We start from the raw sequence: 24,786 nt of genomic DNA on the forward strand, positions 1-24,786 counted from the left end.
AATAAAGAGTTATCTGTAGGTAGAATGGGGGGGGTCCATTCTACTCAGGGACACTTCAAGTTTCCTCTAGCAGCTAGGGGTGTCAAACTCATTTCGCATCGTGGGCCACATACGGCCTAGGGAGATGTCAAGTGGGCCGGACCATTAAAATTATACCATACTCTGCTATAAATAACCAAAATATCATGTCTTTCCTTTGTTTTGGTGTAAAGAAGCACAAGAACATTAGGAAAATATTGAAATTTAATGAACTATCCTTTTACAAAACATTTCATTTAGACAAATGTGCAATTTACTTTTATCATTCACAAATATGCATTGCAACTGATCCCACTGATTGTACAAAGGCACAAAACTTTAATTGGTACTGAAAAATATAGTAATGCACTTTAAGATTAAATGAGACTTTTAAAGAAAGGAATTTTTAAACCACTTACACATACGCATATAAAATCTAAATGTAATCCCTGCGTACACCTTACAAACTAAGGAGAGTGATTTTAAATGTGTAATGAAGAAAGTGTTCGCCTGTCCTGTAAATCTGTAAACTTCATACATGAAACATACATACACATACAATACATACTGAAAATTTATGGAGTTGTATGAACAGTAGAATTCCATCACACAACTTTTGTTTTGAAGCTGCTGACTAACATTAAAGTGCACATTTTTTAAATCACCACAGTAAGGATTCATCTTCACAGAGCTGTATTCTTTCAATGCAAACAGTATCTAAGGCAGCATTTTAAAGGTGTTAGTCTAGTCTGGACTTGTATTTGTACCTGAAACTTGGCATCTTTTGGCCTGTACAAGTGCATCAACACCAGGTGTCATGTCCTGACTAGCTGTCACTTTCAGAATGTCATTTAAGTGCTTGTTTGTGAGCCTTGAACGCATTTTTGTTTTATTGATATTCATCACTGAGAAAATTTGTTCACAAAGGTAGGTTGTCCCAAACATGCACAAAATTTTAGCAGCCAGGGCTGTTAATTTGGGGTACCCTGGTAGTAGATACTGATAAAATCTGTCCAGACCTACAGAGGCAAATTTGCCCTTCAAATCTGCATCACACTGCAAATCAATTATCTCTAGCTGAATTTCGACCGGCAGATCAGAAGCTTTAACTGTGAAAGGTGAGCGAAAAACTGAAAATTCTGTCTCAAGTTCACCAAATACCTGAAAACGTTTCTCAAACTCCCGCAGTAGTCCTGCAATTTTGTCTTTGTACCGTTTCATGTCCGCATCAGGTCTGGTCACACACACATCTCTCAGACAGGGGAAATGAGCAGGGTTGCCATTTGCCAGTTGCATCTCCCACAAAGTCAGCTTCAACTTAAATGCATGTATGTTGTCAGAAAACTGTGTGACAACTTTTTTGCGGCCTTGCAACATTTTGTTCAGATTGTTCAAGTGTTCAGTAATATCAACCAAGAATGCAAGGTCCCGTAGCCATTCCTGAGATTGTAATTCCAACACCGGTTTTCCTTTTTTCTCCATGAACTGTCCGATTTCCTCTCGTAGATCAAAGAAATGCCTCAGCACAGCGCCTCGGCTTAACCATCTCACTTCAGTGTGGTATGGCAGGCTGTGGGTAATGTTGCTGTCGCTGAGAAGTTTGTCAAACTGACGATGGTTCAGACCTCTGGACCGGATGAAATTTACAGTGCGAACAACCACCTCCATGACGTGGTCCATATTCAGCGACTTGCAACACAATGCCTCCTGGTGCAAAATACAGTGAAATGTCCAGAAACGATCTCCTCCATTAAGGGCTTGTACTTTGTCTTTGAACTTTGTCGCGACACCTGCTTTCTTTCCGACCATGGATGGCGCGCCGTCTGTAGCCAGGCTGACAGCGCGGGACCAGTCCACTCCAACTCTGTCCAATGCAGCAACGACAGAGCCGAAAATGTCCTCGGCTGTTGTGGTGTCCATCATTGGCACCAACTCAAGAAACTCTTCAGTAACAGTCAATGTCTCATCAACTCCTCGAATAAATATGGCCAGTTGGGCCACGTCTGTGATGTCAGTGCTCTCGTCAATTGCCACGGAAAATGCAATAAATGACTTGACTCTCTGTTTCAATTGACTGTCTAAATCTGCCGATAGTTCCGAAATCCTCTCTGCTATAGTATTCCTCGTCAGGCTAATATTGGCAAAAGCTTGTCGCTTCTCGGGACATACAAGTTCAGCCGCCTTCATCATGCATCGTTTAACAAAGTCACCGTCGGAATACGGCTTCGATGCTAATGCTATTTCGCTAGCAATTAGGTAGCTGGCTTTTACCGCTGCTTCACTGACTTCTGGCTCTGGATGAAAGTTGACTGCTGTTTCCTCAGACCCGCCAGCAATTCGTTAATCTTATCTCTTCTCAGTTGTCCTTGCAAGCCGTTATCTACTTTTCTCCGTTTGGATAACGACATTTTGGCTAATGAGGGTGTAGCGGAAAGCAGCAGATGGCGCATTGATACCGTCTGCTGTTTTCAGTCTGTCTCAGTGATGCGGCTTGTCTTCTACTCTGATGGAAAGAGTGCGCCCCTTAGCGGATAATCCATGAATTGCAGCGAATTAAAAATATTAATTCCATGTCTTTTATGCATTTTTTCCACTTTCAAATTATCCTGCGGGCCTGATCGAACCTCCTTGGGGGCCGGTTCCGGCCCGCGGGCCGTATGTTTGACACCCCAGAGAGTCTAGCTATTCAGAGGAGGAAGGGAAGGACCATCCTCAATGAATTTCAACAAAATAAAAATTGTGAAACATTGCATTTATCTTTTTTTTAGAAAGAACTATACTAAATATATTCACGTCACCAAATAATCTATGAAAACACACTGTTTTGCAATGAAGGTCTACAGTAGCCTCAGCAGCACTCTGCAAGGTAGCACCATGGTGTAGCCAGAGGACAGCTAGCTTCTGTCCTCCTCTGACTTCAATACAAAACCTTGGAGGCTCATGGTTCTCACCCCCTTTTTACATTTTATTTTATTTTATTAACAACAAATCAGTACAGAAAGTACAGGAGGGAACACAAGTATATATAGATGATATACAATGGACAATCGAGCTAGGGGGTACAATATCACATTACAATTACACAAGGACCTTAAGGGACATCTATACACTTGCAATTCCAACAGCTTTTTTGTTAGTAGAGTATTTAACTGTCTAAAATACAGTTCAATTTCTTTTTGTAGGGTAAGATTTTTTTTTTTTTTTTTTGTAAATTTACATTTGTGTATATGAAATTTGGCCAAAAGAATAATGAAATTAATTACATAAAAATGTTTCAGCTTATTTCTATCATATGTAAAGAATCCAAGCAGTACATCTCTCCACAATAGTGTAAAATCTTCATAAATGTGTTCAATTATAAATCTACTGATGTCTTGCCACAGTTTTCTTACATGAATACAATGCCAAAAAAAGATGCAACACTGTTTCTGGGTGGTCATTACAAAAGGAGCAATTTGAGTTGATGTTTTCCTTAAACTTCTTCATATAGTGGTTGGCAGGATAATATTTATGAATAATTTAAAAGGAAACTTCTTTAATTTTGTTAACAAGTAGGTATGTGTGTGGCAACATCCACACTTTTTTCCAACAGATATTATTAATAAATCCATTCCAATAAGGCATGACATAAGGTATACAACATCCTGCTGAAACATGGTTCGTATCGATCTATTGTTGAATGGACCAAAAGAGAAACAAATCTTTCCTACTGATGAGACAACAGGGTCAATAGAAGGTAGGCTCTGAGGGTCTTGACATGTTCCTGAATAACAGAGCAACACCTGAAGGAATGGCATCTAAAACAATTGAAAAATCTTTAGGTGTAACAGGGACCTTGTAAAGTGAAATAATAATAAGAATTCCTTATAACTGTGTAAAAGACCCTCTGGTTCTCACCCCCTTCCATAGATTTACACAGTAATTATGACAACTTCTGAACGATGTACCAACCTATCAGATCTCTCGCAGCATGAACTGACATGTTGTCCACCCAATCAAAGGATCAGAGAATGCATCTAGTACTGAAAGCATAGCTAGCACTGAAGTGCATAAAATGTTGTGAGTAGTTAGCAATCGTACATTAGCAATGTATGTTATTAGTAACTACTGTTGTTGGTTTGACGTCAAATAAGCCACTCTTTATGTGTTATTTGCCGAATCTCAGTTTTCCATGTGGGTTTTATGATGTAATGTAAACTTTATACATTTATATCCCGGAAACATTCCATTTCCAACTCACCCACAGCAATTCTCCATAAATCTGCTGTGGATTACACAGAATCCCATACCTTTATCACTCAGTGTATTATACAATGTAAACACACTACTCTACCAGGAGGTGGCATATAATACCCATTTTATGCAGGAATTTAACAATGTAACTGCACCGTTACAGAGGCAAGAGTGTGCAAGGCGTTATTGTCTGTCTGTCACCTTGATTACTCTAATTTATCTCGACCAGTGCGCCTACGCTTTAATTTGTAGGCTAGGTTGAAGCAACCTCACGATGGGTATAGGGAATATTTGAGTATCATGTAGTAACCTAAACCTTTCGATGTTACATTGAGCTGGGTGAATGGAATATGAATGACAGTCATCCAATATGATGTAATAGAAATAAGGCCATGCTCATTAAAAAAATAAGTTTTCCCTCATCTTAAAGGTAAACTGTGTTGATTTGGAAATTAAAGGTGAGTAGAATGGACCTCCTTTTTACTACTGCGACACAACGCACAGATAATTGTGTACGGTGCAATATGTATTGTCAGTGTGAAAAAACGATTGGATTCAAACTGATTGGCCACTTTAAGGGATGATTAGCAGCGACGCTTATCTCGTGTAATGCCGCGTTCAAAACAATGGGGAACTCTGAAAAATACGAGGTCAAATCAAGTCCCATTTATTTTGAATCCACGGAAGTCGGAGATTTCACTTTTATATATTATCTACTTAACTTGCTTTGGAAAGTTAACATATGCCAAAGAAGCCCCTTGAATTGAATTGATTTCCGAGTTGTTTTGAACGCGGCACAATCTGTGGATTTGGAAACGAAAAGTCTTCCTGAGTAGAATGGACCCCCTTTTACTGCGACACAAAGCACATGAAATTGTGTACTACTGTGCAGTATGTTCAATATGAAAAACTTACTGAATATTATGCAATACAAATGGACTAATTAACAATGGGATTTAAACGTGTTTTGTAAAGTTGATTATTGTAATTATACGAAATATATTATTATTGCTATTATTATTAATAGTAGAATAAATCATATTTTGTTATTTGTATTACGTTAAGACCTGACCCATGATAACTATCTAATAATCATTATTTTTTGTAAATGCTGTTAACAATAATGTAAATTATAAACATTTATTTGTCCTGTGAAGGCGATTCACTTTATTACATTTTTCATATTTTTAAACTGAAATTTCCTCATAAAATTTTACGAATTTCGACCATTTGTATTACTTTTCATTGCGGGACTGATTTTGAAGGAAAAGCGCCGAGGTTACGGCCTGATTCTTGTTAGGTTTTACTTATTCCTGTTGGCTGAACGGAGGTCTGACACACGGGGCATTGGAGTTCAGAAAACACTATATCTTATTGGCAAAGAACCGGTCGAGAAAATACGGTACAGCGCCATCTATCGTCAAGGTGGTGTCTCTGTGGTAGCGCAGTACAGTAGAGGAGAAAAGTTCAATTATTACAAAACCCCCTCGCTTGCTGAGCAAAACGAAAAAACGCCACCTGCTGGAAACCACAAATATTTTCCCAGTTAACCCTCTGGCGTTGCCTCTTCCTCTCTGGTTTAGTTCTCCAACATAACATCAAATCATAACCCGGACAGGTAGCTCTAAATTCGGTATCGCTTTCCTCACCTACTGATATGAAATTGCTATTCCGACTATGTACATAATATTTTGATATACATTTGTCCAACGAGGTAAGTTAACGTTAGCCTGCTTGCTAGCAAGGAAATCAACCAACGCATAGCTGGCTAGCTAACGATAGCTAGTGACTGGATGCATTATTATTAGCCAGCTAGCTAGCCAATTTGTGGTTACATACAGTCTGACCTACTGTTTACACATGCACAAGTATTCAACCTATGCATTGTTAGTTAGCTACTATTTCAGTGTTATTTCCGGATTGCGCGATTGACAATGGGCTCTTTGGTTTAGGGAACATTGTGTCCTGTGACCTGCAACTAGCAGTAGCTTGTAATGTTAGCGGATAACTACTTCAGCTAGAGAGCACATTGAAGCTCCCCATCAATGTGCGATCTGTTTTTACCTTGTCAGGCTTTTAATAACATAGTCATGACTGCTACGAAGCAGTACAGTGTGTGTATGACCTTTGATCCTTCCTATAACACAAACCCAGTCAGTTTAGACATCGCTCATTTCCCAAGGAGACTTGGGAGATAATGAGTGACACACCACACAACACAGGCCTTGTTTTCTGATGTAGTAGTTTGTGAATAATTTTCACGATACTGGTACAACCTTCAGACCTACTGCCATCTTTAATTCATTCAAAGTGGATGCATTCAATACTTCAAATGTTGTGCTACCTCGTGGAGGAAACCGTTGACAGTGTTGTGTGGTCTGTATTTCCCCAGGTAGAGGCTAGTCTGATGAGGGGGCTCTCCAGAAAGGCAGGATGCAACAGAACAGGAACATCCAGATCATTGAATGGGAGGACCTGGACAAGAGGAAGTTCTACTCCTTCGGGGTATTCATGACCATGACCATCCGGGCCACCGTCTACCCGGCCACCCTCATCCGCACCAGGCTGCAAGTGCAGAAGGGTAAGTCGCTCTACAACGGGACCTTCGATGCCTTCTGCAAGATCCTGCGGGCCGAGGGCGTGCGGGGCCTCTACCGCGGCTTCATGGTCAACACCTTCACTCTCATATCGGGCCAGGCTTACATCACCACCTACGAGCTGGTGAGGAAATACGTCTCCAACTATTCCAAGGACAATACCGTCAAGTCTCTGGTGGCAGGTGGCGCGGCGTCCCTGGTCGCACAAACCATCACTGTCCCCATAGACGTGATTTCCCAGCAGCTGATGATGCAGGGCCAAGGGAAGCACCTGACTCGCTTCCGGGTCAAGGTCAAAACGGAGGCTGACGGGAAGACAAAAATGGCATTTGGCCAAACCAGGAACATGATTGCTCAGATCTTTGCGGCCGACGGTTTCCGAGGCTTCTACAGGGGATATGTGGCCTCCCTTCTAACATACATCCCAAATAGCGCGGTCTGGTGGCCTTTTTATCACTTTTACGCAGGTAAAAAGGAGTGTTTACAAGGGTATTTATCCAAGGATGGAGTTCCCGGACACAGGTTAAGCCTGGTCCTGGACAAAGCGCTTCATTGAGCTTTGAGTCCTGGGGTAGGCTTAATCCGGGAAACCGTCCCTTAATGTTATTATTAGTATTTTCTTCAAGAAGGGTCGGAGATGAATAATGTCTTATATCTTTATAGTCCCTATAGTCAACATACATTGTCTATAAGTAGCATTTCAAAGCACAAATCTTCCACAACATTTCACAGAACAGCTATCCAAAATGGCGCCCAGTGACTGCCCTCATCTACTACTCCAAGCCATGGCCGGACCACTAGCTGCTGCGACTGCTTCCACTGTCACCAACCCCATGGATGTGGTCAGAGCTAGAGTGCAGGTAGAGTGCAACTTCAGCTAAAAGCACTAGTGGAATGTAATGGGGTAAAGGGTCTGTTTGGATAGCTACATGTGGCCATCATTGGGGCCACTGTTTTCTCTAACAGATGTTAGTGGCACAGAGTCTAATCAGGGATAGGCAACCCTGGTCCTGGAGTGCCACAGGCACATTATTATAATTCTATATATTATTATTATTATAATTCTGTTCCACTCTACGACCAGAGTTTCCTACCCCGGGTCTAAATCCTGGCATAGCAAATCAAATTTTACACAAAAAAATGTACATGAATAAATACCTTTGTAACAACAGCCTTGTGTGGGTGGCAGGTTGAAGGCAGGACCTCCGTCATCGAGACTTTCAGGCACCTGCTGGCAGAGGAGGGATTCTGGGGGATGACCAAAGGGCTGTCTGCACGCATCATATCCTCCATTCCCACCGCCATCGTTATGGTCGTGGGCTACGAAACCCTCAAGAGAGTGAGCCTGAGACCGGAGCTGGTCGACTCCAGACACTGGTAGAGGACATTAGCACCCAATTCCAAATCGACCCCTAGCCCAAACCCTCTATGCCCAGGTTAGGGGATAGGTTTTACCAATATGGAAATGGCTATAAATTTCTCACTTGAATTTTCACCACATTGTCTATACAATCATAGTGGGTAAGGGACACAGATGGATTTGGGATTAGAAATGGTTGTTGTGGCCCTGATTCCAATTTGGCCCCTAGAGCTCCCCTGACCACACCGCTACATAGGTGATAGCAATAGAGCACAATATTGGCCCAGGGACTGAAATGGAACTGGGCCAACAAGCTCTGCCTGCTTCTATTCCATAATGGCTTCCTTGTCCTTATCATTTTGTTTGCCTTTTAAATTACTGCTGCCTTTAGTGAGGATTTTTATCTTAAATTGTAAGTGAATGAAGGAACAGTAGTTTGAGATTTGATGTCATTACAATGTGTAATTTGTGACCGGTGCTGAGCGATTAACCGAAATGTTGGTTATTTTTCTTTTTTTTTAAGGAACTAATTGACCAATGTCTGTTGAATTATTTGAATTCCATTTAGTTGTTTTTTTGTCTGAGCGCTATACACAGTTTTTCTAGTGATAAATCAGATCAAGCCCGAACTGTGCAATGGAGTTGTAGTTTCCATAAAAACATGCCGTGTTCACTTTGAAGAACTTCTCAAATAGTGATTTTGTCAGACAGCATGGGCAGCAACTCTGTAAAGATGACATGACTTGGAATGAAATAAAGACATCAAATAGGCTTAAAACAAATGAAATATTGAATTAAAGTCGTGAATAAATGATGCTTAATAAGTGATACGCGGTAATGGGCAGTCACTACTGTCATGGGACTTTTAATTGTTTCATTCTGTGTTACAGTATTCAAACCACATAATGCACAGTGCATTTAATGTAAAAAAAATCCAATTAAAGAACATACATTTTTTAAATAATCAAACCTAACCGACCTCAAAAAGTAATCGCTCAGCACTAGTTGGTTCCTTCGGTATGAACACTGGACTGATCCATCACTTCTAATGTATTTCTACTGTCTTAGTAATAGGATAGATGCTCTTCAATCTGTTTATAGCTGCCCTCTGTAGCCTTTATCAGGTTTAGTTCTAGGAGGTAGCAACAGCAAATTGCATACACAAGTTCAGCTCAAACACACAGGACAAAACAACCAATTAGGGCACATGTTCCTCTTCTTCTTTGACTTTTCACTTGCAAAGACCCTCCCCTTTAGTCCTCCCAACCGAACCTCGTCCACCCAGCCAGCTCTCTAGCAATTGAGCCTGGTTCGGACAAGGTTACTCCCAGCACAAAATAAAGTAGCTGGTAAATGATAGAATTATTATATTAGAAGTAGTACATATAACTTTGGGGTGTTTAGGGCAGCCATCTTATTGTGAATTAAAGAAATATGTGATGTGATCCTGTATATGATACTGTTAAAGCACATTGTTTCCAATTGTCTTCACCTCAACTCCAATATTCAATAGTTCGACCCTGGTATTTACCATTGCTGCTGTGGCAATATTAGCAATATTCAACTAATGTTGTACTGAACAATCAAGGTTGTTGGCCAATTGTGAAATGCTAACTGTTGTAGTTTAAAATGTTCAGTAAATGATTTTCTGCTGGTTTCAGGGCTGGTACTTTGGGAGGGATTTGTTGTTAGTGTGCTGGACCACCAGAGAAGTGCTCTTTAAAGGAAGCCATGTGAGATGAGGACTCCGGGCAGAGAACACGATGAGGCATGTCCCTTTGTGTATTGTGGCAGTAAACCTCTGAGTGCAATCTATCTATTAACTTAATCACTTCCAGCTCAAACGAGTGGTTGCACAATGTACATTTCTTTGAATTTGTCAATATATTATTGTCTTAAAAGAAAATGTTCTGAAGTTATTTATTGAAGAATTTTTATTTTATTTTGATATTTCTCTGGACAATAGCAAAGGTTCAAACGATACTGAAGAAAAATATAAACGCAACAATTTCAAAGATTTTACTGAGTGACGTGACTGGAAATACAGATATGCATCTGTTGGTCACAGATACCTTAAAATAAATGGGTCTCACAATGTGCCTCAGGATCTCGTCATGGTATATCTGTGTATTCAAATTGCCATTGATCAAATGCAATTGTGTTCGTTGTCCGTACCTTATGCCTGCCCATACCATAACCTCATCACCACCATGGGGCACTCTGTTCATAACGTTGACATCAGCAAACTGCTCACCGACATGACGCCATACACGTGGTCAGCGGTTGTGAGGCCAATTGGGCGTACTGCCAAATTCTCTAAAACGATGTTGAATGTTTTTGGTAGAGAAATTAACATTAAAGTCTCTGGCAACAGCTCTGGTAGACATTGCTGTCAGCATGCCAAGTACACACTCCCTCAACTTGAGACATCTGTGGCATTTTGTTGTGTGACAAAATGGCACATTTTATAGTGGCCTTTTATTTTCACCAGCACAAGGTGCACCTGTGTAATGATCGTGCTGTTTAATCAGCTTCATGATATGGCACACCTGTCAGGTGGATGGATTATCTTGGCAAAGCAAAAATGCTCACTAACAGGGATGTAAAGAAATGTGTGCACAACATTTTAAAGAAATAAGCTTTTTGGGCATATGAAATGGGACCAACACTTTACATGTTGCGTTTATATTTTTCTTCAGTGTGGCTTACATCTTACTTGCCTTCTAGGTTCATTTATGTACATTAGTATTTCTGTCTCAAATACTCTGTCATGTATTGGAAAGGGCACTTGTTATGGGCAACAAGGCTACCCTCTTTAGAGGCTTGTTTTGTAAATCCATGCTCCCCTGGGGTGAGTAGGGACTGTAATTTGACTTCAAAGAAGACAATAAGTAAGCACATTCAAAATATATAGACTACTGCCTGGAATTTTAATATCAAACTTGACCCGAAAAACAATTTAAAAAATGTAAAAAGGAATCCAGGCAGCACACAGGCTTGCTGTTTAACATAGTGTGTTCTGTTGTCTACACAGTGATAACTGAGTGGCTCGTTTCAAACGTCTGCTATGGTCACATCACATGGCTCCAACATAATGGAGAGTCACTGGAAACCAAACGGAAGAAAAGGGAGAGAAATGGGGAGAGACTAGACTTGCACTAATGAATAGGACCCAGGTTTCTTTGATGGTTTTGTGTGGCAGTTTTGTTTCACTAACTTGGGTCATTAAAATATCACAATTGGATGGCAGACTCACCTTGGTTATTCTGACATAACTAAGGTTAAGCATGACAAATGACCATTAAGAGAACGATAGAGGGGGTCTTTAAGCTAGTCCTTTAGGAGTCCATAGAAAAAGCCCCAGGGCTTTGAAAGGGTCTGTGTTGGGTTAGCAGACATTTTGGGAGAGCACAATGCGATTCGCTGCTCTGAATGGCTAATGTCTCCTAGATGTTCTTGTGACTGGGGGGCCTTAGTATGTCTATTTGGAAGTGATGTTCTGACACACAAGGTCATGTATCTGTGTTGCTAGATATTAGGTGAGATGGATAGGATCCATTAGAAAAGAGTCAGTTTAATTTAAATCCAATATACAGTCTTAGGGGGAAAAGGGTTCTATATAGAGCCAAAGAGTGTTCTATCGCTTATTTCATATATTTCGCCCCTAAAGGTGAAGCAAGAGATAGAACCCTTTTTGCTTCTTTAAAAAAAAAAGTTTTAAAGAGTATATGGTTAACTAGTGCCGCAGCGTTCTAAGGCACTGCATCTCAGTGCTAGAGGCATCACTGCAGACCCTGGTTCGATCCCGGGACTGTATCACAACCGACCGCGATCGAGAGTCCCATAGGGCGGTGCACAATTGGCCCAGTGTTGTCCGGGTTAGGGGAGGCCGCGGTAGGCCGTCATTATAAATAATAATTTGTTCTTAACTGACTTGCCAAGTTAAACAAAAACGACGTCATAGTCCCAAGTGTGCATACAGATTTCAGGGAGGATGAACATCTTGACTAAGCTGTCACCCATTAATTTGTTTGAAATATTTTGTCATTCAAATGTCTATGGATTGTCTCATCACAACCAGCAGAATACTTTCAAAGTTAGAAAATGATTATCAAATCAGTGAATTGTCCCTTTAATGTGTATTTCTCCGCTCACAGCATGATACTAATAATTAAATAAGTCCACTCACTAAAAAAACTAAAACAAAGCTGCACGAACCTCGTGAAAGGGTCATTCATTCAACGCTTAACACAGAAAATCAAACCATTTCTCTGTTTTTCTTTCCCCTACTGCTCTCTGTGTGTTCAAAGAAAAACAGCACCCAAAGGCTAAAGACAAATCTATTGATTGATGAGACAAACTGTGGTGGACCAGCATGCATAGGGAAATAGATGGGAGCCTTTTTAACGTGACACTTCCTGGAGGGATGACAGAGTGCTCCCTGCTCTGCTCTATACATGAATTATCAACTGCTGTCTGGAAGCCACTTTGTCAAAGAGATTGATGAAGAGCCATCAGAAAGAGAACAAATCAGACTTGATGGGAGGGGGAGTGAGTGAAGCTATCGGGGCCTCTCATTCTGTGTTGGGGGGCTGTTGGTGAGTTGGGGGGGGGGCTTGGGTTGAATTGGACATAATGGGAAAGGTATTGAATGCATGTTTAGTCTGATCCTCAGCTGTAGCCAGGGAGAGAGAGGGCTTGTCAATGGGATGAACGTTAGATGGACATTGACTTCCATCGTTTATCAAAGAAAGATCTTAGATTTATCACAACTACAATATTGGTTTATATTGGAAACCATAATCGCTCTCAGCGCTTTATTATATTGCTGTGATGGTGACATCCATGGTTCTTTTCTATGGAATTCATTCCATTTAAATGTCCTATTTATATTGCAGGCTTGAAACGAGACCACCTGAACCCCTGTCCATCTGTCATTTAAAATGGTCATTAAGAGGAGGACATTTCACTCACTACAGGACTAGAGAGAGAGGAGCATGCTGGGAGGGGTTATTATACAGAGAGAGAGAAAGGAGCATGCTGGGAGGGGTTATTACACAGAGAGAGAGAGGAGCATGCTGTGAGGGGTTATTACAGAGAGAGAGAAAGGGAGAGCGTAGGGGAGGGATAGTGGGACAGTGAGCTGAGGAGATACAGAGCATATCAAGAGGCAGAGAGAGACCGGTACACGTCGTTCCTTCCCAAGAAAATGACCAATTTCGCAGGCACTTGGAAAATGAGAAGCAGTGAGAATTTTGATGAACTACTCAAAGCACTTGGTAAGATGTCTATAGTTCTTACCTTCTATCATTAAGAGCTATTTGAAATAATAAATACTTAACCATATATTATCAAAATCCTAACTGTTCTTTCTCTGTTGTGTCCGACTACCAAACGCATCATTATTTTATTTGGGGAAATATTTGAGAAACCAATATTTGGGAGAGGCCACAGGGTGTGTGACATCTTGATCATCTTTGAGTTTCACATATATCATCAGTTTTAGGATCATCCCAGCATACATTAATCCATGTACCTTGTTCATTTGAGATGCATTTTATGTTGTCATTTTGTTGATATTCCCGAAAGTCAACTGAGTTGGGAATGTATAAAAAAAACAAATTGGAAAATGTACACAAGGTGCACATGTAATACATATTATAATACACTTACATATTACAAATCACTTCAGCTTGATTTTGCGTGTCGTTTCCTGCCATAGAATAGTCATCCTTTCAGTGAAAGCAGTGAGGGTGGATCATCCCAACGCTGCACTGTTGAGCCCAGCTGGTGTGGAATAGATGAGACAATTCACTGTGTATGTTTTCTCAAATACGTCTCCTGTGACTGCACTGAGATCTCACTTAATCTGAGCTCTAGGTATTGGCTTGGACAAAACTTTGGCTTTTGGTGCCATAGTTTTTTTTTCTTTCATCGTGGAACAAAGAGATGAGAGAAGAAAAAAAGGTGAAGAGATTGAACTCCTCTCCTCTGGGGAACTCAAGTACACCGATTGTTTAAATGAGAGCAATAAGATTAGTACTGAAGGATACCGTATTTGAGAGAGAGCAGCTCTGAAAACATATGCAGAGGGGAATGAATGGAAACAGCAAGACATTTTCTCATCCGATTGGTTAAACTGTAACTGTGTGACAGAGCCAACTAGCTCTACAATAACTTCTTGGAGGAATCCATCAGTCTGCAGGAGAGCTAAACAAAACTAATGACTCCAGCATTCCTTGTTTTCATCACCTTGTCATAGCATCCACCCATATTTGCAACATCTGCTGATAACCATCTCATTTGCAGTTGCTTGCCTTGAGAACTCTGTATATAACAACTTGAATACCTACAGTGCACCATTGATTTCTTCTCACACTCTCAAGAACCTTCTGTCTACCATGACTTTTTTACACAAATAGGTGGTTAGAGCGTTGGACTAGTAACCGAAGGTTGCAAGTTCGAATCCCGAGCTGACAAGGTACAAATCTGTCGTTCTGCCCTTGAACAGGCAGTTAACCCACTGTTCCTAGGCCGTCATTGAAAATAAGAATTTGTTCTTAACTGACTTGCCTAGTAAAATAAAGGTAAAAATGAAAAAACACAGCCACTATGCATTCCTCTTGTAAATAAGCACAACCTACACCTTTGAAAGTGGAATTCAGGATTGTTTTCCTTCTATCAATGGCGCCAGGAGGAGACAGAAATGTAACTGTACTCATCCTTGAATTAGGTGAGGATAGGCACAAACATGACATACCAAATGTCAGTACAAGTCAAACGATAGCCCCGTGAAGCCATATTGCCACCATGGGTTCAACCCAGTGGCATGTCAAGGTTGTGTACAGTCAGTTGTCATAACCTGACAAAGTCAAAACTGATCAATGACACATGCAATTGGTTATGCAGCACTTATGACCGTTAAAGTAAGCGTAATGACGTGTTATTTGCCCACAGGCGTCAATGCTATGTTGAGGAAGGTGGCTGGTGCTGCGGCGTCCAAACCTCACGTGGAGATCAGGCAGAATGGGGAGCAGTTCTACATCAAGACCTCCACCACCGTGCGCACCACTGAGATCAACTTCCTCATTGGCCAGGAGTTCAATGAGGAGACGGTAGATGGCAGGAAGTGCAAGGTAAAGTCTCTGAGTCTGCCCCCATATAATGTAAAGGTAGTCTCTGCCCCCATACAATGTAAAGGTAGTCTCTGCCCCTATGCAATGTAAAGGTAGTCTCTGCCCCTATACAATGTAAAGGTAGTCTCTGCCCCCATATAATGTAAAGGTAGTCTCCGCCCCATTCAATGTAAAGGCAGTCTCTGCCCCCATACAATGTAAAGGTAGTCTCCGCCCCATTCAATGTAAAGGTAGTCTCTGCCCTATACAATGTAAAGGTAGTCTTCCCCCATATAATGTAAAGGTAGTCTGCCCCCACACAATGTAAAGGTAGTCTTCCCCCATACAATGTAAAGGTAGTCTGCTCCCATACAATGTAAAGGTAGTCTTCCCCTATACAATGTAAAGGTAGTCTCTGCCCCCATATCATGTAAAGGTAGTCTCCGCCCCATTCAATGTAAAGGTAGTCTCTGCCCCCATATAATGTAAAGGTAGTCTCCGCCCCATTCAATGTAAAGGTAGTCTCTGCCCCCATACAATGTAAAGGTAGTCTCTGCCCCATACAATGTAAAGGTAGTCTCTGTCCCTATACAATGTAAAGGTAGTCTTCCCCTATACAATGTAAAGGTAGTCTCTGCCCCCATATAATGTAAAGGTAGTCTCCGCCCCATTCAATGTAAAGGTAGTCTCTGCCCCCATATAATGTAAAGGTAGTCTCCGCCACATTCAATGTAAAGGTAGTCTCTGCCCCTATACAATATAAAGGTAGTCTCTGCCCCATACAATGTAAAGGTAGTCTCTGCCCCTATACAATGTAACGGTAGTCTTCCCCCATACAATGTAAAGGTAGTCTGCTCCCATACAATGTAAAGGTAGTCTTCCCCCATACAATGTAAAGGTAGTCTCTGCCCCTATACAATGTAAAGGTAGTCTCTGCCCCCATACAATGTAAAGGTAGTCTCTGCCCCCATACAATGTAAAGGTAGTCTCTGCCCCCATACAATGTAAAGGTAGTCTCTGCCCCTATACAATGTAACGGTAGTCTTCCCCCATACAATGTAAAGGTAGTCTGCTCCCATACAATGTAAAGGTAGTCTTCCCCATACAATGTAAAGGTAGTCTCTGCCCCTATACAATGTAAAGGTAGTCTCTGCCCCTATACAATGTAAAGGTAGTCTCTGCCCCCATACAATGTAATGGTAGTCTGCTCCCATACAATGTAAAGGTTGGCTTCCCCCATACAATGTAAAGGTAGTCTCTGCCCCTATAAAATATAAAGGTAGTCTCTGCCCCTATACAATGTAAAGGTAGTCTTCCCCCATACAATGTAAAGGTAGTCTCTGCCCCTATACAATGTAAAGGTAGTCTCTGCCCCTATACAATATAAAGGTAGTCTCTGCCCCATACAATGTAAAGGTAGTCTCTGTCCCTATACAATGTAACGGTAGTCTTCCCCCATACAATGTAAAGGTAGTCTGCCCCCATACAATGTAAAGGTAGTCTGCTCCCATACAATATAAAGGTAGTCTTCCCCCATACAATGTAAAGGTAGTCTCTGCCCCATACAATGTAAAGGTAGTCTCTGTCCCTATACAATGTAACGGTAGTCTTCCCCCATACAATGTAAAGGTAGTCTGCCCCCATACAATGTAAAGGTCGTCTGCTCCCATACAATGTAAAGGTAGTCTTCCCCCATGCAATGTAAAGGTAGTCTCTGCCCCTATACAATGTAAAGGTAGTCTCTGCCCCTATACAATGTAAAGGTAGTCTCTGCCCCCATACAATGTAATGGTAGTCTGCTCCCATACAATGTAAAGGTTGTCTTCCCCCATACAATGTAAAGGTAGTCTCTGCCCCTATACAATGTAAAGGTAGTCTCTGCCCCTATACAATGTAAAGGTAGTCTCTGCCCCTATACAATGTAAAGGTAGACTGCTCCCATACAATGTAAAGGTAGTCTGCTCCCATACAATGTAATGGTAATGTCCCAATCCTATTCAGATAGCATTTGTATGGATGAAGGAAAGGAGACAAGGAGAGGAAGCTACATTGAGATGCAGCCCATGTTCACTCATTCAGATCAGATCCCCTTTCGATAAGTGAGGACAGGAAAGTACATGGATGTATTGACATGGACCCTCTTCATTGCATTACACTCATATCAACAGAGCCTGGCCACATGGGAGACCGAGAGCAAAATGTACTGCAGGCAGACTCTCCTGGATGGCAACGGCCCAAGGACCTTCTGGACCAGAGAGCTGAGGGGAAATGAACTCATACTGGTGAGGACGTTTGTGACTAAAGAAAGGCAGTAGGCAAGGCTGTCATGTCAGGCCCCCTCCGTTTTATCTATTTGTACACTGAAACTATAGAACAGTGTTCTTTTCAAACTCAAAGATCTCAAATGTGTCTATCAAATTAGTTTTATGATGTATGCAAATAAAATCAAATTGTATTTTTCACACTCTTCGTAAACAGGTGTAGACTAAACAGTGAAATGCTTGCTTATGGGTCCTTTTCCAACAATGCAGAGAGAAAGAGAACGATTCAAATAATAAATAGTGGCATGAGGAATAAATACACACTGAATAACAATAACGAGTAGAAAATAACATGGCTTTATATAGGGAGTAGATAATAACATGGCTATATACAGGGAGTAGAAAATAACATGGCTATATACAGGGAGTAGAAAATAACATGGCTATATACAGGGAGTAGAAAATAACATGGCTATATACAGGGAGTAGAAAATAACATGGCTTTATATAGGGAGTAGATAATAACATGGCTATATACAGGGAGTAGAAAATAACATGGCTATATACAGGGAGTAGAAAATAACATGGCTATATACAGGGAGTAGAAAATAACATGGCTATATATAGGGAGTAGAAAATAACATGGCTATATACAGGGAGTAGAAAATAACATGGCTTTATACAGGGAGTAGAAAATAACATGGCTATATACAGGGAGTAGAGAATAACATGGCTATATACAGGGAGTAGAAAATAACATGGCTATATACAGGGAGTAGAAAATAACATGGCTATATACAGGAGTAGAAAATAACATGGCTATATATAGGGAGTAGAAAATAACATGGCTATATATAGGGAGTAGATAATAACATGGCTATATACAGGAGTAGAAAATAACATGGCTATATACAGGGAGTAGAAAATAACATGGCTATATACAGGAGTAGAAAATAACATGGCTATATATAGGGAGTAGAAAATAACATGGCTTTATACAGGGAGTAGAAAATAACATGGCTATATACAGGGAGTAGAGAATAACATGGCTATATACAGGGAGTAGAAAATAACATGGCTATATATAGGGAGTAGATAATAACATGGCTATATATAGGGAGTAGATAATAACATGGCTATATACAGGGAGTAGAAAATAACATGGCTATATACAGGGAGTAGAAAATAACATGGCTTTATACAGGGAGTAGAACATAAAATGGCTATATACAGGAAGTAGAAAATAACATGGCTATATACAGGGAGTAGAAAATAACATGACTATATACAGGGAGTAGAAAATAACATGGCTATATACAGGGAGTAGAAAATAACATGGCTATATACAGGGAGTAGAAAATAACATGGCTTTATACAGGGAGTAGAAAATAACATGGCTAAAGAGTCCAGTAGAGTCCAGTGTGTGTGTGGAGTCCAGTGTGTGTAGAGTTCAGTGTGTGTGTGGAGTCCAGTGTGTGTGTGGAGTCCAGTGTGTGTGTAGAGTCCAGTGTGTGTGGAGTCCAGTGTGTGTGTAGAGTCCAGTGTGTGTGTAGAGTCCAGTGTGTGTGTAGAGTCCAGTGTGTGTGTAGATTCCAGTGTGTGTGTGTAGAGTCCAGTGTGTGTGTGTGTAGAGTCCAGTGCGTGTGTAGAGTCCAGTGTGTGGGTGGAGTCCAGTGCGTGTGTAGAGTCCAGTGTGTGGTGGAGTCCAGTGCGTGTAGAGTCCAGTGCGTGGTGGAGTCCAGTGTGTGGTTGGAGTCCAGTGTGTGGGTGGAGTCCAGTGTGTGGGTGGAGTCCAGTGCGTGTAGAGTCCAGTGCGTGGTGGAGTCCAGTGTGTGGGTGGAGTCCAGTGCGTGGTGGAGTCCAGTGTGTCGGTGGAGTCCAGTGTGTGGGTAGAGTCCAGTGTGTGTGTAGAGTCCAGTGTGTGGGTGGAGTCCAGTGCGTGTAGAGTCCAGTGCGTGGTGGAGTCCAGTGTGTGGGTGGAGTCCAGTGCGTGGTGGAGTCCAGTGCGTGTGGTAGAGTCCAGTGTGTGTGTAGAGTCCAGTGTGTGTGTGTGTGTAGAATCCAATGTGTGTGTGTGTAGAGTCCAGTGTGTGTGTAGAGTCCAGTGCGTGTGTAGAGTCCAGTGTGTGTGTAGAGTCCAGTGTGTGGGTGGAGTCCAGTGCGTGGTGGAGTCCAGTGTGTCGGTGGAGTCCAGTGTGTGGGTAGAGTCCAGTGTGTGTGTAGAGTCCAGTGTGTGGGTGGAGTCCAGTGCGTGTAGAGTCCAGTGCGTGGTGGAGTCCAGTGTGTGGGTGGAGTCCAGTGCGTGGTGGAGTCCAGTGCGTGTGGTAGAGTCCAGTGTGTGTGTAGAGTCCAGTGTGTGTGTGTGTGTAGAATCCAATGTGTGTGTGTGTAGAGTCCAGTGTGTGTGTAGAGTCCAGTGCGTGTGTAGAGTCCAGTGTGTGTGTAGAGTCCAGTGTGTGTGCAGAGTCCAGTGTGTGGTGGAGTCCAGTGCGTGGTGGAGTCCAGTGTGTGGGTGGAGTCCAGTGTGTGGGTGGAGTCCAGTGCGTGTAGAGTCCAGTGCGTGGTGGAGTCCAGTGTGTGGGTGGAGTCCAGTGCGTGGTGGAGTCCAGTGTGTCGGTGGAGTCCAGTGTGTGGGTGGAGTCCATTGTGTGGGTAGAGTCCAGTGTGTGTGTAGAGTCCAGTGTGTGTGTAGAGTCCAGTGTGTGTGTAGAGTCCAGTGTGTGTGTAGAGTCCAGTGTGTGTGTAGAGTCCAATGTGTGTGTGTGTAGAGTCCAGTGCGTGTGTAGAGTCCAGTGTGTGGGTGGAGTCCAGTGTGTGGGTGGAGTCCAGTGTGTGTTTAGAGTCCAGTGTGTGGGTAGAGTCCAGTGCGTGTGGTAGAGTCCAGTGTGTGTAGAGTCCAGTGTGTGTAGAGTCCAGTGCGTGGTGGAGTCCAGTGTGTGGGTGGAGTCCAGTGTGTGGGTAGAGTCCAGTGTGTGGGTTGAGTCCAGTGTGTGGGTTGAGTCCAGTGTGTGGTAGAGTCCAGTGTGTGGGTAGAGTCCAGTGCGTGTAGAGTCCAGTGTGTGTGTGTAGAGTCCAGCGTGTGGGTGGAGTTCAGTGTGTGTGTAGAGTCCAGTGTGTGGGTGGAGTTCAGTGTGTGGTGGAGTCCAGTGCATGTGTAGAGTCCAGTGTGTGTGTAGAGTCCAGTGTGTGTGTAGAAACCAGTGTGTGTGTGGAGTCCAGTGCGTGTGTGGAGTCCAGTGCGTGTGTAGAGTCCAGTGTGTGTGTAGAAGCCAGTGTGTGTGTGGAGTCCAGTGCGTGTGTAGAGTCCAGTGCGTGTGTAGAGTCCAGTGTGTGGGTGGAGTTCAGTGTGTGTGTAGAGTTCAGTGTGTGTGTGGAGTCCAGTGTGTGTGTAGAGTTCAGTGCGGGTGTGTAGAGTCCAGTGTGTGTGTGTAGAGTCCAGTGTGTGTGTAGAGTTCAGTGTGTGTGTAGAGACCTGTGTGTGTGTAGAGTCCAGTGTGTGTGTAGAGTTCAGTGTGTGTGTAGAGACCTGTGTGTGTGTAGAGTCCAGTGTGTGTGTAGAGTTCAGTGTGTGTGTAGAGTCAGTGCAAGAGAGTTGGTGCAAAAATAAAGGGTCAATGCAGGTAGTCTGGGTAGCCATTTGATTAGCTCTTTAACAGTCTAATGGCTTGGGGGTAGAAGCGCATCCTGTTGGTTCCAGACTTGGTGCACTGGTACCCGACATTATTAGTATTAACACTTCATTCTGAACCCAAAAGAGAGTAGACCTGCACTTCATACTATTCCCCAAGAGATTATACTGTAGGTTCAAACAGACGCTGAACATCAAAGCTAAGACAAGCTTTTCCACCAGAACACTCCGTATGATGGATTTTGCTCTGCACAGCCTAACTCAGAAACTATTGGCTCTGTTACGAACACCTCTGAAAGGGTTCCTAAGGGATTTCAAAGCTTGTTCTTTGATGTATTGGTACTGGCTGATATTATACTGCACAAAAATATATGTTTGCTGATAATTAAGCTCCTCACATACCAGGTCCTTACATCCATCAAAAACAGTTCTTGACTTCTTCACGGCACTGGCTTTCATATTAAAAAGAAGATGCTTTTTGTAAACTTCTGGCCTGTTTTAATTTTATAGACCAGATTGACAACAGTAAATGTGGCCAATAACCTTAGATTCCAGTTTATAAGTGATGAGGATAACCTCTTTATTGACTCTTACAAAGCCCAGAGGGAAATCAAGAGGAAAACCTCTATGTAAGGGACTCCTTTCTGGATAGCATGCTTGGACTTCGCAACAGGAGATGCTATGAACAAACATGAAATGTGTGTGTTTCAACTCAAGTGTGTGTAGTTCTGTGCATATTGAGCCACATGATAGGTCTGTGAGGCCGTTGTTGGACAACTGTCTGATTGTTTAGAGATGGGATCATGAGGTTGGCTCAGAGTTTTGTCCAATATTAGAGGGGGAGGTCAGTGTAACATGTGTTTCCCGCTAGGCACACAATCTTGTGTTTTACTGTGGAGGAAAATACTTTTCCACTAAATGCTCAACTTGGTAGGGTCTGAAAAGGTGGGAACCATGACTTTTCCACTAAATGCTCAACTTGGTAGGGTCTGAAAAGGTGGGAACCATGACTTTTCCACTAAATGCTCAACTTGGTAGGGTCTGAAAAGGTGGGAACCATGACTTTTTCACTAAATGCTCAACTTGGTAGGGTCTGAAAAGGTGGGAACCATGACTTTTCCACTAAATGCTCAACTTGGTAGGGTCTGAAAAGGTGGGAACCATGACTTTTCCACTAAATGCTCAACTTGGTAGGGTCTGAAAAGGTGGGAACCATGACTTTTTCTTATTGAATTACCGCAATATGGAGAAAGTCCTCAATGCACTGCATCTGCCCATCCACATGCAGCAAAACCCACTGGATGACAAAGAAGGTGCCACAATACACTTCTTCCCAGGTCCCACACATCAAAAAACATAACCCCAGAATGTTGTTCTCACAGGCCAATGGATCTAAATTTGAACAATTTGTTCATTAACTCCAGGGAGCTAATGGGCAGCGCCTCATCCTCCACTAAAACAAGCCTGCTCTCCTTCCGTTGACATGGGGAATCTGGACCTGGCCAGGAAAACGGAAATGCAGGTGGCTCACATCAAAGCATCTATGAGCTGATGAGGAAATGAAGCTCTGAAAGAGGGAGGGATGGAGGGGGTGTTGGGGGAAAGAAAGTAATGAAGACCGTATGTTCTGGCTTTACTGTATCCAGTGTTGTAAGACAGAGTCCAGGATGTGTTCATTAGCATGGAGAAATCTCAGGGGACTAGTTTAGTTTAATAGGACGGGCAGCAGGGGATGTGCCTGTAGTTACTCTGATACTACATGTGTTCCTGACTGACACTGTTCATGTTATCTACCATGCTGTTGTCCTGTAGTTACTCTGATACTACATGTGTTCCTGACTGACACTGTTCATGTTATCTACCATGCTGTTGTCCTGTAGTTACTCTGATACTACATGTGTTCCTGACTGACACTGTTCATGTTATCTACCATGCTGTTGTCCTGTAGTTACTCTGATACTACATGTGTTCCTGACTGACACTGTTCATGTTATCTACCATGCTGTTGTCCTGTAGTTACTCTGATACTACATGTGTTCCTGACTGACACTGTTCATGTTATCTACCATGCTGTTGTCCTGTAGTTACTCTGATACTACATGTGTTCCTGACTGACACTGTTCATGTTATCTACCATGCTGTTGTCCTGTAGTTACTCTGATACTACATGTGTTCCTGACTGACACACTGTTCATGTTATCTACCATGCTGTTGTCCTGTAGTTACTCTGATACTACATGTGTTCCTGACTGACACTGTTCATGTTATCTACCATGCTGTTGTCCTGTGAAGTATCGACACCCCAATGTAAGAGGCGGGGGCCTTCCCTTCTCCAGTGCCTGATGCAGGCCTTTACCACCAGAGGTGTGTGTAGGGTTAAAAGCTACTGGCTGTCTGCCCGCAATAATGTGCCTCATTGATCATGTTGTGTTAGAAAACGCCACTGGACCATGACGCATCTCACGTTAATGGCTCCCTGGACACTCGCTGCACACGGCAGATGGCTCCATCTTAGCGCCATTCTTTAAACCCGAATGATACTTACTTTCCTCCCTCCCTGGGTGCTGGGGTAATGATGATCTGTGGTGCTGACAAGTTCGGTTGCAGTCTTGCTGCACCTCTGAAAGTACCATAAATCTTTGGGGGCTCGATGCGCCTCTGCCACCCACACATCTTGATCATTTCCCCTCTTCCCTCATTAATTCACTGATACTGTAGCAGCTGCCATGTGCCAAATTGACTGTTTTTGGACAGGAAATCTCAACCAGTTGTGTGCTAAAGCAGTCTTCCATTCTGTCACAATGAGAGTTTGAATAATAAATATATTTTTAAATAAAATTTTAAAAATCTCCCTTGACACCAGTTGTCATATTTGAGATTAACACAAAATGGTCCTGTGTTCTTATCTGAAGGTTGAACATCTGATCTACAACAGCAGGAAACACTTCTGTTAAGATAACTGGCATCTTTTGTCTTTTTCAGACCTTTGGGGCAGACGACGTGGTTTGCACACGGATTTACGTACGAGAAAATAAATAACGTAGCTTCAGGACCGACCAGGACCATCATAATGGGCTCCATCCCCCTTGGTACAGCTGCAGTAACTCTCCAACACATCTATCTTCAGAGAAATATTTCATAACATAGCATCATATATCAGATTAAACAGACATTTACCATGCTTCATGTAACTAGACCAAACATGCAATTGTATTTAGACAACATTGTTTCTCATGCCAACTGCCACTTTAATAAAACAATGTTTCATGCTTTTTGTATTTACAGTGTTTTGTCAGTATTGGCAATGAGACGATATACATATAATTTCAATATATTGTATTATTTGGTCAGGGAGTACGAAGGACATGCAGCCAAAACACGTTGGTTTAAAAAAACGTTGTTTCTATTGAACATGCCATACTAATAAAGGCTATTTAATTCATTATATGAAGAGTTGGTCCTCCTTTCTTTTTGATGACCAATTCCCCCCTTTTACCAAAGAGCACCTTCTGTCTACCAACATGTACTATTGTGTACCTTCCCTCCCTCCTCTTTCTACTCATATTGTATTATT

General features: G+C 42.2%; 2 protein-coding genes across 4 annotated transcripts in view; both read left to right on the forward strand.

Moving 5' to 3' along the window:
- Positions 1–5,701: 5,701 nt before the first annotated feature.
- LOC118372575 (solute carrier family 25 member 44-like) overlaps positions 5,702–24,786 on the forward strand; it is a 140,864-nt gene continuing 121,779 nt past the window's right edge. Inside the window, exons 1-5 of one of the 3 annotated variants that reach the window (XM_052515854.1) lie at positions 5,702–5,869; positions 6,644–7,315; positions 7,581–7,708; positions 8,038–8,225; positions 9,870–10,307. In XM_052515854.1, coding sequence (XP_052371814.1) covers positions 6,685–7,315; positions 7,581–7,708; positions 8,038–8,225; positions 9,870–9,900 — 978 coding nt within the window. In that variant the 5' untranslated portion in view covers positions 5,702–5,869; positions 6,644–6,684 and the 3' untranslated portion in view covers positions 9,901–10,307. Of the gene's footprint in view, positions 5,966–6,643; positions 7,316–7,580; positions 7,709–8,037; positions 8,226–9,869; positions 10,308–24,786 lie in introns of those variants that run through there. The other 2 variants (XM_052515852.1, XM_052515855.1) reach the window with 2 other exon arrangements.
- LOC118372576 (cellular retinoic acid-binding protein 1-like) lies at positions 13,273–24,663 on the forward strand. Its single transcript, XM_052515860.1, has 4 exons — positions 13,273–13,487; positions 15,166–15,344; positions 17,492–17,605; positions 24,195–24,663. Exons 1-4 carry the CDS (start codon positions 13,418–13,420, stop codon positions 24,249–24,251), a joined length of 420 nt encoding a protein of 139 aa, XP_052371820.1. The 5' UTR covers positions 13,273–13,417; the 3' UTR covers positions 24,252–24,663.

Source organism: Oncorhynchus keta, unplaced genomic scaffold (genome assembly GCF_023373465.1).
Source record: "Oncorhynchus keta strain PuntledgeMale-10-30-2019 unplaced genomic scaffold, Oket_V2 Un_scaffold_3208_pilon_pilon, whole genome shotgun sequence".
In the NCBI taxonomy this organism is placed as follows: Eukaryota; Metazoa; Chordata; class Actinopteri; order Salmoniformes; family Salmonidae; genus Oncorhynchus; species Oncorhynchus keta.

Bases quoted from the DNA above. Each gene is read 5' to 3' on its own strand.
- LOC118372576 (XM_052515860.1), top strand. From the start codon at position 13,418: ATGACCAATTTCGCAGGCACTTGGAAAATGAGAAGCAGTGAGAATTTT. The intron at 15,345-17,491 runs GTAAAGTCTCTG...TCATATCAACAG, and splicing joins TAGATGGCAGGAAGTGCAAG to AGCCTGGCCACATGGGAGAC. The intron at 17,606-24,194 runs GTGAGGACGTTT...TGTCTTTTTCAG, and splicing joins GGGGAAATGAACTCATACTG to ACCTTTGGGGCAGACGACGT.